The sequence below is a fragment of the Megascapheus bottae genome, chromosome 38 (assembly GCF_031878675.1).
Source record: "Megascapheus bottae isolate mThoBot1 chromosome 38, mThoBot2.hap1, whole genome shotgun sequence".
NCBI lineage: Eukaryota > Metazoa > Chordata > Mammalia > Rodentia > Geomyidae > Megascapheus > Megascapheus bottae.
In genome coordinates, this window is record NC_143546.1 from 4,110,788 (window position 1) to 4,129,632 (window position 18,845).

An 18,845-nucleotide genomic window follows, 5' to 3' on the forward strand; every position below is an offset into this window, starting at 1 on the left:
CGCTCCGCGCTGTTGCTAGGCGCCGACGCCCGTGTCCTCTCTTCTGATTGGCTCTCATGTAAGGGAAAGGGCGGGCCCTCCGCAATGCGCATGCGCGCGCCAAGGATGGAGGGGTCGGAACCGGAGCGGAAGGTGGGCGAGGGGCCGGGGCCCGCGCGTGTCGGGGAGCGGGGGAGGAGGGAGTGGCGGGCCTGACTTGGTGAGTCTCCGCAGCGGGCCCGCCCTGACGAGGCCACCCCCGCGGGGAGCCGCTCCGAGGACGAGGACGGGGACGACGAAGAGTACGTGCCCTACGTGCCGCTGCGACAGCGCCGGCAGCTCCTGGTGAGGCCTCGGCGCGGGGCGGGGGCCGCGGGGCGCGGGGCGGGCGGGCCGGGGACGCCCCCTCCCGGGATGCCCCCTCTTCCCGTCTGCGGCTCTGCTCTGAGGGCCCCCGGTGGCACCCCAGCTTCAGAAGCTGCTGCAGCGCCGACGCAAGGGAGCTGCGGAGGAGGAGCAGCAGGACAGCGGCAGCGAGCCGCGGGGCGATGAAGACGACATCCCGCTGGGCCCCCAGTCCAATGTCAGCCTCCTGGATCAACACCAGCACCTCAAGGAGAAGGCTGAAGGTGGGGGCTGGGGCCGCCGCTGCCTGGCGAGCCCAGGGGAGAGCAGCCCAGCCTGGCCCCGGGTGTCCGTATCTCTGACAGCCTTGACTTTCTTTCTCAGCCCGCAAGGAGTCCGCAAAGGAGAAGCAGCTCAAGGAAGAAGAGAAAATTCTGGAGAGCGTCGCCGAAGGCCGAGGTACTGTGCCAGCCAGGGCAGAGGGGAGGCGGGCTGAGCCACCTCTCCTCCACCCCCAGGCAGGCATGCTGTGTCTGGAGGGGTCCTGCCCTCTGGGAAGCAAGAGCCCGCGCTGAGGCAAAGGTCTTGTCTCCTCAGCCTTGATGTCAGTGAAGGAGATGGCCAAGGGCATCACGTATGACGACCCCATCAAAACCAGGTATGTCTTCTCCCCTGTGCGGCCGCCCTTCGCTGGGGTGGTGTGTGGTGGCAGACCCTGGTGGTGACGCCCGAGGCTGCTGTGCTCAGACCCCCTACTGACCCCGGCTGTTGATCCTCAGTTGGACCCCTCCCCGTTATGTCCTGAGCATGTCTGAGGAGAGGCATGAGCGAGTCCGGAAGAAGTATCACATCCTGGTGGAGGGAGATGGCATCCCACCACCCATCAAGAGCTTCAAGGAAATGAAGTTTCCTGCAGGTAGGGACCTAAAAACAGAGACAGTCATGCTGTGTGTATGTGTGTGTACACCCACCTGCACGCACCACAAATGGGGCTTGAACTCAGAGCCACGGCATTCTCCTTTACCTTTTCACTCAAGGCTCCCCCACTTGAGCCACTTCTCGCTTTGCGCCATTTAATTGGAGATTTAAAAAAAAAAAGTCTCAGCCAAATGTGGTGGCTCAGGAGGCTGAGATCTGAGGATTGAGTTTCAAAGCCAGCCCAGGCTAAAGACTCTTATCTGTCCTAGAAAACTAGAAGTGGCGCTGTGGCTCAAAGGGTAAGGTGGTAGTCTTGAGCTGAATTGCTCAGCACCCAGGCCTGGGCTGTCCTCAACCTTTTTTTTTTTTTTGTCTTTGTTGTGGGACTTGAACTCTGGGCCTGGGCGCTGTCCCTGAGCTCTTTAGCTGAAAGCTACCACCTTACCTTTCTTTTTTTTTATTATTGGGATAATGTATAGAGGGGTTACATTTACATTCACCAGGTAGTAAGTGCATTACTTCTCACGCATTGATACCTCTTCTCATGTTTTTGCCTCAATTTCCCTCACCCCCTCCCCACCCTTCATCTTAAGCCACAGAGCCACTTTGTATTTTCTGGTGGCTCATTGAAGATAAAAAGTGTCACAGACTTTAGTGCTAGGACTGACCCTGAACCGTGACCCTCAGATCTCAGCCTCCTGAGTAGCTAGAGTTACAGGTGTAAGCCACTGGCGCCTGGCTCTGGCTTCAAACTTTGATTCTCAGATCCTGGCCTTCTAAGTGGCTGGGATTACAGGCATGAGCACCAGGGTCCAGCTAATACCTCTGCTTTTAAAAACAAGCCTCTCTGTGAGTCTGCGCCACTGCCCTGCTGAGCCCAACAATGGGGATGGGGGGATTTGAGAAAGCATTTCTTTCAAGTTATAGCTTAGATATGTCGCTCTTCTCCACTTTCAAGTTTTGCTGAAAAAGTGGTATTGGGCTGAGACCTGGGTGGGAATCCTGGCTGCAGGAAGCCAGTGGACATTTGACTCTTCTTGAGCCTGTGAGCAGTGAGGAAGGCCTCGTGTTACCTGCTCGGGACCCCCGTAAAGCCCCCGTTATTTTTCACAGCAATCCTCCGAGGCCTAAAGAAGAAAGGCATCCTTCACCCAACACCCATTCAGATCCAGGGTATACCCACCATGTGAGTGCCCACCACGGACCCGGGGCCCCGTAGGAGGGTGGAGGCGCGGGGGCAGTTTTAGACTGGAGAAGTAGCCACTGTCTCCCACCCGGCCCGGCTGCAGTCTGTCCTCTCTCCTACACAGTCTGTCAGGCCGGGACATGATCGGCATTGCCTTCACCGGGTCAGGCAAGACACTGGTGTTTACCCTGCCTGTCATCATGTTCTGCCTGGAACAAGAGAAGCGGTTGCCTTTCTCCAAGCGCGAGGGGCCCTACGGCCTGATCATCTGCCCCTCGGTAAGATGGACCCAGGGGTGGGAGGCAGGTGAAGAGACTGCAGATACCAGCCTCATCCGTCCCTGTGCCCGCAGAGAGAGCTGGCTCGACAAACACATGGAATCCTGGAGTATTACTGTCGCCTGCTGCAAGAGGACAGCTCGCCGCTCCTGCGCTGTGCGCTCTGCATCGGAGGCATGTCTGTCAAAGAGCAAATGGAGACCATCCGACAGTGAGTCCAGGCAGCCCCATCCCCCAAGCTTCCTCAGAGCCCAGAGCAGCAAGAAGACCCTTCAGCTCCTGCCCATGCCCTCCCAGAGGCCTCCGGTGGAGCCATACTGGGAGGGGAGGTGGCTGGGAGTGGGGCAGGGGTGTCTGCAAGGAAAGAGGACAGGGGCGGCTTTACAGGGAAGTACAGGTGAGAGCCTGTGATGTCGAGAAAAGCCAGACGTGCGCAGTGTGGTTAGCCCAGTAATGCTGAGGCACCGGGACGGACCAGATTCCAGCAGCACCCGTGTCCTTGCCTCACAGTGCAGTCCCCAGCAGACCTCGCCAGATCCCCTAGGTTGGATCCTAGGCTCTGAGATGGGCATTCCCAGCTCAGGGAAGATGAAATCAGTGTACCAGGGCAGGGAAGGGACCGAGAAGCTGGGTGTAGCTTCTGCAGAGGCTCAGACAGCAGACCCCCTTCTTGGGGGCAGGGGGACCAGCCTGAGTGCTGCCCAGAAGGGTGCAGCCCTCCTTAGAGAGAGGCATGCCATACCTAGGGCAGAATGAGCAGAGCATTGAGGAGGAGACAAGAAAGAATTAGTCAGGCACCCTCTCGCCTGTCATCTTAACTACTGAGGAGGCTGAGATCTGAGGATCACAGTTCAAAGCCAGCCCGGGCCCTAAAGTCTGTGAGACTCTCATCTCCAATTAACCACTAGAAAACCGGAAGTGGTGCTGTGGCTCAAGGGATGAGGGCAGTAGCATTGAGAGCATTGGAGAGCTCAGGGATAGCACCAGGCCCAGAGTTCAAGTCCCAAGCTGACCAAAAAGAAAAAGGAGACAAAAACAACCAAGAATTCCTAGAGCAGAAGGCAGAGAGCGGCAAGGGGAGCAGCTCCAACTTCCCGCCTTCCCTTGTCCCCCAGCGGTGTCCACATGATGGTGGCCACCCCAGGGCGACTCATGGATTTGCTGCAGAAGAAAATGGTCAGCCTGGACATCTGCCGCTACCTGGCCCTGGATGAGGCCGACCGCATGATTGACATGGGCTTCGAGGGGGACATCCGCACCATCTTCTCCTACTTCAAGGTGCCCTTGACCAGGCTGAGAGCATCCCATCCAACCCCAGAGTGCCCTGCGCCCCTGGGCCACCCCTCTCCACTACGCCCCTCCTCCTCCCCTCTATCCCCTCCTCCCCTCCTCCCCCTCCATCCCCTCCATCCCCCAGTCCCCTCCATCCTTCCCCTATCCCCCCCCATCTCTTCATCTCCTGCAGCTCCTCAATCCCCCCCATCCCCTCTGCCAGCCCTTCATACCCTCCGTCCTTTGACCCACCATGCCCCCAGGGCCAGCGGCAGACTCTGCTCTTCAGTGCCACCATGCCGAAGAAGATTCAGAACTTCGCCAAGAGCGCCCTGGTAAAACCTGTCACCATCAACGTGGGGCGCGCCGGCGCCGCCAGCCTGGATGTCATCCAGGTAGGCAGTGCTGTCACCTGCGATGCTTCCTGGAAACTAACTAGAGTAGAAGAGCCAACTCAGGCTTGGAATGTGGCGTAGAGATAGTGCTTACCTAGCATGCTTGAAATCCCGGGTTTGATCCCTCGATTCCAGGAAAAGCAGTAAGTGGCTCAAGTGGTAGAGCACTAGCCTTGAGCACAGAGAGGCTCAGAGACAGTGCCTAGGCCCAGTTCAAGCCCCAGAACCGGCAAAAAAGAGAGAGAGAGACCTCTGGTCATCGAGGCACAGCCTCTGCGGTAGGTCCATGGCTGGGTTGCCTAATGCCAGGATCACCTGATCTGGTTCCTTTGGTGGCAGGAGGTAGAATATGTGAAGGAAGAGGCCAAGATGGTGTACCTGCTCGAGTGCCTGCAGAAGACACCCCCGCCCGTGAGTACAGCCGGCCCGGCAGGTGCCAGCCTGAGGAAGAGGGTGGTGAGGAGAGGCGGGCAGGACGCCCTCTGACCGGACTGATGTCTTGCTGGGCAGGTGCTCATCTTTGCGGAGAAGAAAGCAGATGTGGATGCCATCCATGAATACCTGCTGCTCAAGGGGGTCGAGGCTGTGGCCATCCATGGGGGCAAAGGTCAGGGGTGCTCACATTGGCATGGCCCCGCTGCCATGGCTTCTCCTTGCCATCCTTCCCCCCCCCCCTCAGCCTGCCCATCACTTCTTCCCAAGCTCCTGCCCTCATTGTGACAACTTCTGCCTGACCTCCCCAGACCAGGAGGAACGGACCAAGGCCATCGAGGCATTCCGGGAGGGCAAGAAAGATGTCCTGGTGGCCACCGACGTGGCTTCCAAGGGCCTGGACTTCCCTGCCATCCAGCACGTCATTAATTACGACATGCCTGAGGAAATCGAGAACTACGGTGGGGGCCTTGGGGTCTGGGTTGGGGGGCAGGGGGGCGGCAGAAGCAGCAGGCGAGCCCTGCCAGTGCCTGGGCAGTGAGCTGGAGCTGCTTCCCCCCCTCTCCACAGTGCACCGGATCGGCCGCACAGGGCGCTCAGGAAACACAGGCATCGCGACTACCTTCATCAACAAGGCCTGTGGTGAGTCGGTCACCAGAGCCCCCTGCTGTCCCCAGTCCTGCACCCGCGGCCTCCCGGGGTGGGGCCTGACCTTCTTCCTTCCTCCCCTGCAGACGAGTCGGTGCTCATGGACTTAAAGGCCTTGCTGCTGGAGGCCAAGCAGAAGGTGCCGCCTGTGTTGCAAGTCCTGCACTGCGGGGACGAGTCCATGCTGGACATTGGAGGTGACGGGCGGGCTGGAGTGCCAGTCCCCAGGGCGGGTGGCGAGGGGGACGGGGTGACACTGGTGCACTTCACCACGGAGGGCCTTGATCTCGCCCCGTGACCCTGCTGACCCTGGTCCTGTCCCCACAGGAGAGCGGGGCTGTGCCTTCTGTGGGGGCCTAGGCCACCGCATCACCGACTGCCCCAAGCTGGAAGCCATGCAGACCAAGCAGGTCAGCAACATTGGCCGCAAGGACTACCTGGCCCACAGCTCCATGGACTTCTGAGCCAGCCGTCTCCTCTCTGCTCTCGAGGCTGCCTCCACCCCCACGCACACGCCAGCCCGCTGGACAGGAAGCCGGCGTCCCTGGCCCAGCTGGCCTGGGCCTCCCCTGCGCCCCCAGATTCACTATTTTTGTTTCCCCTCCATGTCCTCTAGCTACTATTAAAGTGCAAGCCCCACCCTGCCTCTGTGTGTTACCTTCTGCCCTGAATTCCAGGCTCGGCGGCTTGGTGAGCCAGCCTGCTGGTACGTGGCTGTGGAAAGGGCTGCCTGCCCGTGCCCTCTTATCCAGGGGCTCAGGGCACTTCCTCACATGCCCTGCTGCAGGTGTAGGGGGGCATGACTTAAGGAGGTACCACAGTGGAGGGCCTTGGAAGAGGTGGCAGATGCCACAAGACCACTGTCCCTCGGGCCCTCTCTGTGCCCAGCTCAGGCTAAACAGGGTTGCCAAGGCCCAGAAGAGCTCAGTGGATCCCTGCCTGAGAAGCCCCCAGGTAAGCGGGAGGTTCGTGTACGAATCTGGGTGACCATCACAAGACTGCCAGAAGGTCAAGCTCTCAGCCCCGGGCCAGGCACTCGTGACTCACACCTGTAATCCCTGCTCCTCTGGAGGCTGAGATTGGAGGTCCCGCATTCATTTGCCAGGCGGGAAAGCACGAGACTCTCCTATGATTCATCACCAAAAAGCCAGAAGTGGAACTCGCCCAGAAATCAAGCCACTAGCCTTGAGCACAAAAGCCCAGGGACTGGGCCTGGAGTTTGGCCTAGTGGTAGAGTACTTGCCTAGCATGCATGAAGACCAGGGTTTGATTCCTCGGTACCACATACACAGAAAAAGCTGTAAGTGGTGCTGTGGCTCAAGTAGTAGAACTATAACCTTGAGAAAGCCCAAGGACAGTGCACAGGCTCTGAGTTCAGTCCCCAGGATTGGCCAAAAAAAAAAGCTCAGGGACAATGCCAGGTCCCACGGCTCCATTCTTCACACGCCCGTCTCAGGAAGACACCAGTTGCTCAAGCCATGGGGGTCGTGGCGTGGCGGTGTGGCCGCAGGCAGCTTGCTTAACTTCTCTGAGTCTGATTTCCTCATCATCAAACGCAAGGAGGATGCGGAACACATGGGGGAAGGAGGGAGGGTGGTCAGGACATTGGGGCCACCTGGCCCCCGGTGGGCACAAAGCCAGGGTCAGAGGCCCCTCACTGGTGGCCCTCCCGGGGTGCTCCTCCAGCAGCTGCACAGAGATGGCAGCAATGAGTGACAGGATTCCCCAGGATCCATAGAGTGGCCCCCAATACTGGCCTCTAGCAGAGCAAAGGGGGAAAAAAGCCTTCAGCAGGAAGCAAAACTTTATAAGCGCATGTGACCTCTCTGGGGGGCCCACTGGGGACCTGCCACCCACACTCACGTGGTGGAGACAGTTGGTGGCCCGTGGATCTCAGGCGAACCGCAGCCTGCTGTGCTGACACTCCAGCCTCTAGGAATAGTCAGGGAAGGCTTCTTGGAGGAAGTGACAGCCTCCCCCACCCCCATCCTCGCCCCTGGCTGAGCAACACTGAGGTAAGGGGGCCCCAAGAGAGGCTGATATGTGGAGACACACAGGCCAAGAGACCCACACTCCACTCTCAGACAAAAACAACACAAACTGAGACAGGACTGGGGGGAAAGATGGAATTGGGGGCCACGTACATATCCTACATGATACTTAGTATTCACAAGACCCTGAGTTCAATCCCCCAGGACTGCTACCAAACCTAATGGCATGAACCAGAGTCTCAAGAGTTTGAAGGGCCAGGAGATGGCTAGAAGAGGGTCCGGGTGGAGGCAGGGCAGCACAGTGACCCAGGGAAAGGGGTGGGGTGGGGACAGCGGGGACCTTGTGACTCAAGACAACCATCTGTGGTCAGATGCTCACATCCAGCTGACTCGGTACAGACGCAGAGATCCTCTGACCTCGGAGACAAACCAGGCAGGTATGTGGGTGCTAGGAGTTAGCGAGGACCCCCCAAGGAGGAGATATGTCTAATGCCCCCTGATCCCTTACAAGCCTGCCCTGCGCTCCCCTCCCTCCCCTCCCCCTTCTCCCCCTCTCCCCCCCCATGGAAGAAAGGAGGGGGAAGTGAGCAGAAGAGGAAGTGGGAGAAGTTCCCGCCTGACCTGCCACCACGATCCTCGGGTCTTCAGAATCGCCCATGCCATGGAATCAGTGGAGATCCCCGTCAAAGATGGCATCCTGTACCAGCAGCAGGTCAAGTTTGGCAAGGTGGGATTTCCTGGCTGCCAGACAGCCACCAAGGGCCAGAGGTAGGCAGAGAAAGCAGCCTCTGAGTCCTGGCTTACCCAGTCTCCCCACCAGGACTCTGGGAGGACTGTAAAGGAGTCTGGGTGGAAGTCTAGGAATCCAGGAGCAGAAGAGCTCCGGTTCTAGGCCTGAGCTTTCCTAAGACGTTGTGGCATTTTAGAGAAGCTCAGATGGAGGGAGGGTCCAAGAGTGACAACCTCTGCTGAGCGGGACTGGTGACTCATGCTTGTAATGGTTACCTACTCAGGAGACTGAGGCCTGGAGAATCGTGGCTTGAGGCCCGCAGAAAAGTCCATGATTCCTATTTCCAATGAGCCAGCAATAATGCCGGACTGGAGGCCTGGCTTACGTGGTGGAACGACAGCCTTGAACAAGCAAGGAGAGAGCGCTCCGTGCAGGACAGAGCTTTTTGCCTTCTGCCCCATGTGATAGGGGCACAGAGACCCCTTAGAGGTCCAGAGGTGGCACTGGAAGAGTGCCCAGAGATAGACAAAACTGTCAAGGCACTCAGGGCCCCTAGCTCTATCATGGTACAGCTACAGCCGCTGCTCAGGCGAATAAACAGCCTGTTTCCTTTATTAGAAGTTATTTGCATGTTTCCTTCCTTGCCTGTAAGACAGAGCCTCCTTCCTACCCGCTCTACTAGGTGTCCTTTTGGGTGGGTGAGGGGTAGTCAACATAGTAGTGTCAGATGGGTCACTCCATCCCTAGAGATCTAGACTGGCACTGGGAACTGTAACCCAAGCTACTCAGGATTGAGGTTCGAAGCCAGCCTGGGCAGGAAAGTGCCTGACACTTATCTAAAGATGAGAAGTACAACTCTGATTCAAAGTGGTTGAATGCAAACCTTTCACACACACAAAAAAAATGCTCAGGGACAGCAACTAGGCCCTGGGTTCAAGCCCCATGACTGCCCAAACAAAAAAGAGGCTAAGATCTGAGCATCATGATTTGAAGCCAGCCAGCCTGGGCAAGAAAGTCCATGAGACTTTTTGTTGTTGGTCATGGGGCTTGAACTCTGGGTCTGGGCACTGTCCCTGCACTCTTTGGCTCAAGGCTAGAGCTCTACCACTTGAGCCACAGCGCTACTTCTGGTTTTCTAGTGGTTAATTAAAGGTAAGCGTCTCACAGGCTTTTGTGTCCAGGCTGGCTTTGAACCTTGAACCTCAGATCTCAGCCTCCTGAGTAGTTAGGATGACAGGCGTGAGTCATTGGTGCCCCAGTGTCCTTGAGACTCTTATCTCCAATAAACTACCAAGAAATAGAGGTCTGGCTCAAGGGCTAGAGTATCAGCCTTGAGCAAAATGAGCCAATCAAGAGGCCAGGAGCATGGCCTACTGGTAGAGTGCTTGCCTAGCATGCACAAAACCCTGGGTTCGATTCCTCAGTACCACATACACAGAAAAAGCTGGAAGTGGTGCTGTGGCTCAAGTGATTGAGCTCTAGAGTTGAGAAAGCCCAAGGATAGTGTGCGGGCCCTGAGTTCAAGCCCCAGGATTGGCATCAAGAAAAAGAAAAAAAGGATATATACATAGATGCATAGACTTCAGAAGATATCTTCATGGCCCTTGGAAAAACTAGGATACTGGCTTTATTGAGATCGTAAGACACAGCATTGTGATTGCTGGGCTTGGTGGCTCAACTCCTGTCATCCTACCTACTCGGGAGGCTAAGATCTGAGGATCACAGTTCAAAGCCAGTCTGGCACTAAAGTCCATGAGACACATCTCCAATGAACCATTAGAAAACCAGAAGTGGCACTGTGGCTCAAGGGGTAGGGTGGTAGCCTTGAGCTGAAGAGCTGGGACAGCGCCCAGGCCCAGAGTTCAAGCCCCACAACTGAAGGAGAAAAAAGAAAAGAAAAAGAAAGTGCAGTGTAGGATTTGAATCCAGAGCTTACTGGCCCCAAACACAGACATTTTGTTCCCTGTCTGCCCTAGCCCTGCTCTCCTTGGCACCAGGATTTGTACAGTCAATCAGCTGCTTGGCAGCTTGTGCCAACATAAGTGCCAGGGACAATGTGCCACCCATGCCATGAGTCACCCTGTCTCCCCTCATCCCCCACAGAAATCCTGGCGAAAGGTGTGGGCTCAGCTGTTTGCAGGCAGCGCCTCCGGTGTGGCCAGGCTGGAGAGCTGGGACATGCGAGATGGTGGCCTGGGGCCAGCGAGCAACAGACCCACGGGCCCCGGGCAGCGAGGGGAACGCAGGGTCATCCGCCTGTCTGACTGCGTGTCCGTGCTGCCAGCTGACCACGAAAGCTGTCCACGGGACACCGGGGCCTTCCTGCTCACCACCACGGAGAGAAGCCACCTGCTGGCCTCGCAGCATCGCCAGTCTTGGATGGAGCCCATTTGCCAGCTGGCTTTCCCGGTGAGTGCAGGGAGTGGGGAGAGGAGGGGGACGGGGAAAGGGGGGGGGCGGGTTTGGGGTGACATCATCTCATGCATGTTCACTCGCATCCTGTCACTTGCTAAATGTTGCCAACCACCTGCGAGCCTGGGAAATCGCCCAGAAAGTCACAGGACAAATCCCAAGAGGGGTTGTGCATGCTAGGGAGGAAATGAGATGGAATTGGAGTGAAAAGGCAGACATTAGGCAAAAGGAGGCCTCTGCAGAGCGGACAGTGAGTCCTGAGCACACACACACACACACACACACACACGCAGAATCCATCAGGAAAATGGCTGGGGAAAACAGATCCCAGACACAGAAGGAGCCACAAAATGTCCTGAGCAAAGGACCAGGGCGAGAGAGACATGAGGGTGTTCAAACAAGCAGAAAAGCCAGCCCGGTGCAGTGGCTCACATCTGTAATCTTAGCTGTTCAGAAGGATCTTTGCATTACGGTATGAAGCCAGCCCAAGGCGGAAAAGTCAGTGAAAAGATGCTGAAAGTAGAAGTGTGGCTTACGTGGTAGACAGCCAGCCTGGAGTGGAAAAAAGCTCAGGGAGAATGTGAGGCCCTGAGTTCAAGCCCCAGTACCAAGAAAAAAGAGAGAGGGAAGGGAAGGGAGGGAGATATCTTGGCCAAAGAGCAAGAAACCAGTGCAGGAGAGGAATGTGCAGGTCTTCAAGTTAAGGAATCTGGTAGAAGCTGGCTGAGACCGCCCGGGGCTTGTGGGTGGAGTGGGGAATTTTATTCTGAGTCAGAGGAGAAGCCTTTAGGGTGTTCACAGTTAAATGCTGATAGTTATTAAATTAAAAAAAAAATCTCCCAGGGTCTGCGATGGATCAAAACAGAACAAGTTTGGGGGTTCCTCAAAACCATCAGCATGGATGACCCCGGGTTATGCCCAAGAGAATCCAAACACATGTTCAGGGGCTGGGAATGTGGCTTCGTGGTAGAGGGCTTGTCTAGCATGCATGAAGCCCTGGGTTTGACTCCTCAGTACCACATACACAGAAAAAGCCAGAAGTGGGGCTGGAGTTTGCCCTAGCATGCAAAGACACCGGGTTCTATTCTTTGGTACCACATACATAGAAAAGGCTGGAAGTGGTGCTGTGGCTCAAGTGGTAGAGTGCTAGCTTAGAACAACAAGAAGCCTAGGGCTAGTACCCCGGCCCTGAGTTTGAGCCCCAGGACTGACACACGAAAAAACCTCAAAAACCCACATGTTCACTAGCTACAGTGGCTCATGCCTGAAATCCTAGATACTTAGGAGGCTGAGATCTGAGGATCAAGGTTCAAAGCCAGCCTGGACACAAAAGAACCTGAGACTCTTCTTATCTCCAATTAACCTCTAAAAAGTGGGAAGTGGGGCTTGGCTCAAGGGTAGGGTGGTAGCCAGGAGCTGAAGAGCTCAAGGGCAACACCCAGGCCAAGTTCAAGGCCCTGACCCCCCCCCACACACACACAAACAAAAACCCACATGTTCACATGGTACCTGGACATAAATTGCTACCCCTGATGAGAGAAAAACAAAACACAGTCAGCCCAGATCATGGAGTGCTATTCAGCTGTAAAAAAGCAAGGCGCCATGGATACACGTTACCCGGATGAACCTTGAACATGTGTCATGGGAGAAGCCACACACATGAACGTTCTGACCTTGTGTGAGTCCATTTGTACGAGACAAAGTCAGAGAGAAACAGATTCGTTGTGGCCATAGCTGCAAGAGAGGGTTAAAAATGGGAAGTGAGGGCCCGGGAATTTGGCCTAGTGGTTAAAGTGCTTGCCTAGCATGCATGAAGACCCGGGTTCGATTCCTCGGTACCACGTACATAGAAAAAAGCTGGAAGTGGTGCTGAGGCTCAAGTGGTAGAGCTCTAGCCTTGAGAAAGTCCAAGGACAGTGCTCAGGCCCTGAGCTCAAGCCCAGGACTGGCAAAAAAAAAGAAAAAAAAGGAAGTGAATGCTGATGAACACAGAGTTTCCATTTCCGGTGATAATCAAGTTCTGAAATTAGGTATCCATATCATCTCATCAATTCCGTCCCCCCCCCCACCCCGACTTGTATATTTTGGTGGTCATGGGGTTTGAACTCAGGGCCTGGATGCTGCCCCTGAGCTCTTCAGTTCAAGGCTAGCACTCTACTGCTTGAGCCACAATACCACTTCGTTTTCTGGTGGTTTATTGGATATGAAAGTCTCATGGACTAAGCCAGGTGCAGTGGCTCACGCCTGTAATCCTAGCCGCTCAGGAGGCTGAGATCTGAGGATCAAGGTTCAAAGCCAGCTTGGACACCTGTAGAAAATCAGAAGTGAGGCTTGGCTCAGGGGGAGGATGGTAGCCTTGAGCTGAAGAGCTCAGGGACAGCGCCCAGGCCGAGTTCAAGCCCCGTGACCTACTAAAAAAAAAAAAAAAAATCTCATGGACTTTCATGCCCGAGCTGGCTTTGAACCATGATCCTCAGATCTCAACTTCCTGAGTAGCTAGGATTACAGACTTGAACCACCTCACCCGGCTTAATTCTGGGTTTTATAATGGCTCCAAATGGTAAATTGTATTTTATCACATCCCTATAATCCTAACTACTCAGGAGTCCAGATCTGAGGGTTGCAGTTCAAAGCCTTTGAGACTCTTAACTCCACTCAAGCCCAAAGTGGCACTGTGGGGGTGAGAATGTGGCTTAACGGTATTCACAAAGGCCCTGGTTCCATTCCTTGGTACCACATACATAGAAAAGGCTAGAAGTGGTGCCATGGCTCAAGTGGCAGAGTGCCAGCCTTGAGGAAAGCCCAAGGACAATGCACAGATCCTGAGTTCAAGGCCAAGGACAGGCAAAAAAAAAAAAAGTGGAACTGGGGCTCAAATGATAGAATGCCAACATGGCGCAAGAAACACCCTTGGAGACAGCACCCAAGGCAGACCTAGGGTGCCTGGAGTGCCAGCCTCATGGGAAGGGTCTGGAACAGGAGCCAGTGTATTTAATCCCCGACTCGAGCTTGACTTCTGACCACCGGACTATTCTTTAGGGCACAGGGGAGTATTTACCCAGGCCAGCAGAGACTCAGTCTCCCCAGAAAGGTCTTATCCCCATGGAAGACAACTCCATTTACTCTTCCTGGAAGGAAGGTAAGTCGGGGGGATAAGAGGTAGGACTGGACAGCCTTAGCCCATTACCCCCAGAATCAAGAGCTTTGGGGGCTCACGGGCTTCTCTCTCTGCCTGCCTTCAGGGGACGAGTTTCCTGTGGTTGTACAAAGAAACGAGGCTGCTGTCCGCTGCCAGCTGAAGGGACCCTACCTTCTGGTGCTGGGCTCCGAAGCCATTTGGCTGAGAGACACATCCAGCCTGCAGACCCTCTACACCTGGCCCTACCACTTCCTGCGGAAGTTTGGCTCTGACAAGGTGGGGTGTGGGATCAGCCCTCTGCCCTCCTGCAATCCTGACACTCAGCCAGGCACTGGGTGGGTCCCATTTGCCATTTTAACTACTCAGGAGGCTGAGATCTGAAGATCACAGTTCAAAGCCAGCCAGGCCAGGAAAGCCCAGGACGTTATCTCTAATTAACCAGGAAAAAGAAAGGAAGGAAGGAAGGAAGGAAGGAAGGAAGGAAGGAAGGAAGGAAGGAAGAGAGAAAGAGAGAAAACCAAAGTGGCACTGTGGCTCAAAAAGAGACAGTGTGCCCAGGCCCTGAGTTCAAGCCACAGGACACACACACACACACACACACACACACACACACACACACACACACACAGAAAAAGCCAGAAATGGTGCTGTGGCTCAAGTGGTAGAGTGCTAACTTAAGCAGTACAAAGAGGCTCAGGGACAGAGCTCAGGTCCTGAGTTCAAGCCCCAGAACTGGCCAAAAAAAAAAAAAATAGTGAACCTGGCCTGTATTACCTGTCCACAGGGCGTGTTCTCCTTTGAAGCTGGCCGGCGCTGTGACTCAGGCGAGGGTCTCTTTGCCTTCTGCAGCCCACGAGCCCCTGACATGTGTGGGGCTGTAGCTGCAGCCATTGCCCGACAGCGGGAGCGCCTGCGAGAGCTGGCACTGCCCTGTCCGCCATGCCCTCTGAGTCGGGCCATCTCCCTGCCCTCCCTGGACCCCCCTGGAGAGCTGCAAGACCTACCCCCCTGTGGGCCCAAACACCCCACATCCAGGAAGCTGCATATGGCTGACCCTGGGCCCCAGAGCCTGCCACTCGTGCTGGTCCCTCCTCCCGACGACCCAGCCTCCTGCCTCTATGCCTCGGTGTGTAAGCAGAGCAGTCGGCCTCCAGCCTCTACTGAGCACCTCTATGAAAACCTGGGCATGCCAGAAGCTGGCCCCGGGCTGCCCACAGGGCCTCCCAAGCCTCCAGAAGGTTCTCCCACCAGACACAGCCCCTCAATCACCCCCATCTACCATAATGAGGCTCTCAGCTGGCCTGGCCAGGCCCAGGACAGCAGCCTGGAAGCCCAATATCGGCGGCTGCTAGAACTGGACCTGCAGGAGGCAGGGAGTGGCAACCCTTCTGGGGCTCAGGTGGGTTTCCGGGCCAAGTTGGTGACTCTGCTGAGCCGGGAAAGGAAAAAGGGCCCTGTGCCCTGTGATCGGCCCTGAAAGCAAGGCCCCTGTCATGTGACAGACCACCAGTGTGACTGAGGTGCTGTCCCCTGGGATGAGAAGGTGAGCCCCCCCGCCTCGTCTTCCTCGCCTCCCCCACTCAAGTGCCCGGGTGTACAGTGTATACATGTGCTCATAATAAAGCCTGTTCGCTCCCTCTTGCAGGTGCCTGCAGTCAATTTAGCTCCTGGCAGTGCCATTCAGAATGACCTGGTGGCTCCCATCCACAGAATCAGGGGAGCAGGATGTGGACAGTCTGGTCACCATATTGGGTCTCTCTACAGCACGTAGGGATGACACGCAGGCAGAGAGAGGCAGGAAGCTTGCTGCTATGAGAGGGGTCCAAGCAGGTGGTGGTCCCAGTCAGGAAAAGACCACTGGAAGACCAAAATTGTGGCGTAGGGCTGGGAGTTTGGCCTAGTGGTAGAATGCTTGCCTAGCATGTAATTCTAGCTACTCAGGAGGCTGAGATCTGAGGATCGTGGTTCAAAGCCAGCCCTGAGTCCATGAGACTCTTTATCTCCAAAACTAGAACTGGGGCTGTGGCTCAAGGAGTAGGGGGGGTAGCCTTGAACTGAAGAGCTCAGGGACAGCATCCAGGTCCAGAGTTCAAGCCCCACAACTCAGGGGAAAAAAAAAAAAAAAGAAAAAAGCTGGAAGTAGTGCCTTGAGAAAGCCCAAGGACAGTGCTCAGGGCCTGAGTTCAAGCCCCAGGACTGGCAAAAAAAATTGAATTTGTGGGGCAAGAGACCCAAGCTGGGGTCACAGAGACTCTTATATTCACACCAACTCCCTTACTCATCGAAACAGAAGTATCCTGGACTCCCTCAGCTTCTTCCTCTCCCCCCTTCCCTCCCTCCCTTCCTTCTTTCCTTTTATTTTCTCCCTGTTTTTCCCCTGGATGCAATTTTAATTCACAGTAAAAAAAAAATGTTTTTTTTTTTAAATGTGATGAGATGTCAATAGATCACACCTATAATCCTTAGCTACTCAAGAGAATCTGTGAGGCTCTGATCTTCAATTAACTGCCAGAAAATAAAGCCGGAAGTACAACTGTAGCTCAAGTGGTATCCTTGAGAAAAACAAAAAACAACCTCAGGGCAAACACCTAGGCCATGAGTTCAAGCCCCAGGACCAACCAAAAAAAAAAAAAAAGAAGGGAAAAAGAAAGAAAAAGGAGTAAATGAAGCCTCCTTGTTTCCTGGTGACTTTTGTGATAGTCTGTAGCCAGAAGAAGAAAAGAGCAAGGCAAGTCCTTGGAAATCTCCAGGAACCTGGAGCTCACCCAGGAGCTGCGGGAGCCCTGACCACAAGGAGGCGCTGTGCCCCAGTCCAGGCCCTGTTTTCCCCAAGGATTATCTGGCTGGGACCCCTGGCTGCTGGCTCCTTCAGGCTTTAGCCTTTCACTGGCCCAGCCAAGGGATCCCATTGGAGGCTCTGAGGCTCCCTTGTTACCTCTGCGGAAGAGAGCCAGGATCCCTGGCTGCCACTTCTTCTTTCGTTCACTGGCTATGTAATTTTGCAATTCTTCCTTCCTCTGTTCATTTGCACACAGCATGTGCAGGTCCCGTGTGGATCAGACAGACAATCCTCTGCACTTAATGGAAGGAATCCCAGCCACTTGGGAAGATTGTAATTTGAGGTCAACCCAAGCAGAAAAGGAGCTCTCATCTCCACAAAAGTTAAAACTGGGCCTGGTGGCATATACCTATATCATTCCAGCTCCACTGGGAAGCAGCTCTAGGAAAATGATGGTACAAGACTAGGGCAGGGAGTTTGGCCTACTGGTAGAGTGCTTGCCTAGCATGCACAAAGACCCAGGTTCGATTCCTCAGCACCAAAAAAGCTGGAAGTGGTACTGAGGCTCAAGTGGTAGAGCTCTAGCCTTGAGACAGTCCAAAGACAGTGCTCAGGCCCTGAGCTCAATAATAAACAAAGAATATGAGACTATATGAATACTAAGTGAAGCAGAAAGAGCTTAGACAGGGAGAGAGAAGAGGAGATTGTGTTGTTTGAGGGAATGAGGGGAAGAGGACAAAAAGAAAATAAATAATTTCAGCCAGGTGCTAATGGTTCATACGTGTAATCGTAGCTACTCAGGAAGCTGAGATTTGAGGATCTTGGTTGAAAGTATCACCATCAAAAGCCAGATCTGGAGATGGAGTTTAAATGGTAGAGTGCCAGCTTTCAGAAAAAAAGCACCCAGGCCCTGAGATTAAGCCCCCAAGACTGGCACCAAAAACAAATAAGATACATTATAATGTCAGTGGGTGCTACAGAGAAAACAATGAAATTGGTTCAGGAACTGGTGTGAGACACAGATTTCAGGGAAGGCCCTTGGAAGAGGCAGTGCCTGAGCAGAGAGAAATTAGAAAGCCTGTTCTGAGGCACATTAAGGCCAGTTGAGCCACAGCACCACTTCAGTCTTTTTCAGAGTAGTTTATTGGCGATAAGAATCTCACAGACTTTCCTGTCCAGGCTTGATTTGAACAGTGATCCTCAGATTTCAGCCATCAGGCATGAGCCATCAGTGCCTCGAGAAGTGTATTTTAAGCAAAGGAACAGCAAGCAAGTGCAGAGGCCCTGGGGTCACATTGGAGGATGAGCGAGGTGGCTGGAGTTAGTCAAGTGAAGTGTGCAAGTAGTGGGAGGTTGACCTACTTTCTTAAATGTTGTGTCGTCTTAAGGAATTTAGTTTTATTTTAAGGGCTGTGTGAGCCCACTGGAATGCTAAACTTGAAGTGTGATTTCTACTTTAAAAATATCACGTTGGAAGCCGGGTGCTGGTAGCTCATGCCTATAAATCTAATCTATTCAGGAGGTTGAGATCTGAGGATCATGATTTGAAGCCAGGCAGCACCTCCAAGAAACCACTAAAAGGCCAGAAGGGAGATATGGCTCAAATGGTCAAGTGCCAGCCTTGAGTGAAAAAGCTAAGTGATAGTACCCAGGCCCTGAGTTCAAGCCCTAGTACTAGTACACACACACACATGAACACACACATGAATATCAACTCAAGGCTGGCACTTCACCACTTGAGCCATATCTAACTTCTGTGTGATGGAAGTGGACAGAAGAGAGTATCAGAGCTGGAAGGATGGAAGCACCCAGTGAAAGAATCACTCCCCTGCACAAATGAACTCATTGTTACCCTCTGCCATAGCACCTTAGCAGAGGTTGGAGATGAAAATGAGACTCTTAGTATATTCCCTACACAGGAAGGGTGAAAAAGCTCAGGGATGGCATTCAGGCCCTGAGTTCAAGTCCAACAAAAACACAAAGAGTGTTTTGCAATCCTAGCTTTGTTTTTTGTTCTGGTACTTAGGTTGAACTCAGGGCCTTGTGCTTTCTCTTGACTTTTTTTTTTTTCTTTTGCCAGTCCTGGGGCCTGAACTCAGGGCCTGGGCTCTGTCCTTGGACACTTTTTGCTTAAGGCTAGGGCCCTGTCACCTGAGCTAAAGCACCACTTCCAGCTTTCTGTCAGAAACTTTCCTATCCAGGCTGGCTTTGAAACCTCTCTGAAATCCTAGCCACCTGAGTAGCTAGTTTTATAGGTGTGAACCACCCAGTGTCCCCACCTTTTTTTTTTTTTTTTAACATTTTCTTGGTTGGTTTGGGTGCTGGAGATGGAACCTGGGGC

At 54.3% G+C, this 18,845-nt stretch overlaps 2 protein-coding genes across 2 annotated transcripts; both read left to right on the forward strand.

The window, feature by feature from the left end:
• Positions 1-71: 71 nt before the first annotated feature.
• On the forward strand, positions 72-6,097 carry Ddx41 (DEAD-box helicase 41). Its single transcript, XM_090325398.1, has 17 exons — positions 72-132; positions 214-324; positions 449-608; positions 709-783; positions 922-982; positions 1,104-1,240; positions 2,356-2,428; positions 2,553-2,706; positions 2,781-2,917; positions 3,822-3,984; positions 4,242-4,373; positions 4,713-4,784; positions 4,884-4,980; positions 5,117-5,266; positions 5,376-5,447; positions 5,540-5,650; positions 5,781-6,097. The coding sequence occupies exons 1-17, from the start codon at positions 85-87 to the stop codon at positions 5,915-5,917; spliced, it is 1,890 nt and encodes a 629-aa protein (XP_090181524.1). The 5' UTR covers positions 72-84; the 3' UTR covers positions 5,918-6,097.
• Positions 6,098-8,021: 1,924 nt separating this feature from the next.
• Positions 8,022-15,367, forward strand: Dok3 (docking protein 3). The gene is made up of 5 exons (XM_090325422.1): positions 8,022-8,171; positions 10,278-10,583; positions 13,626-13,725; positions 13,829-14,001; positions 14,510-15,367. The coding sequence occupies exons 1-5, from the start codon at positions 8,106-8,108 to the stop codon at positions 15,200-15,202; spliced, it is 1,338 nt and encodes a 445-aa protein (XP_090181548.1). The 5' UTR covers positions 8,022-8,105; the 3' UTR covers positions 15,203-15,367.
• Positions 15,368-18,845: the final 3,478 nt, after the last annotated feature.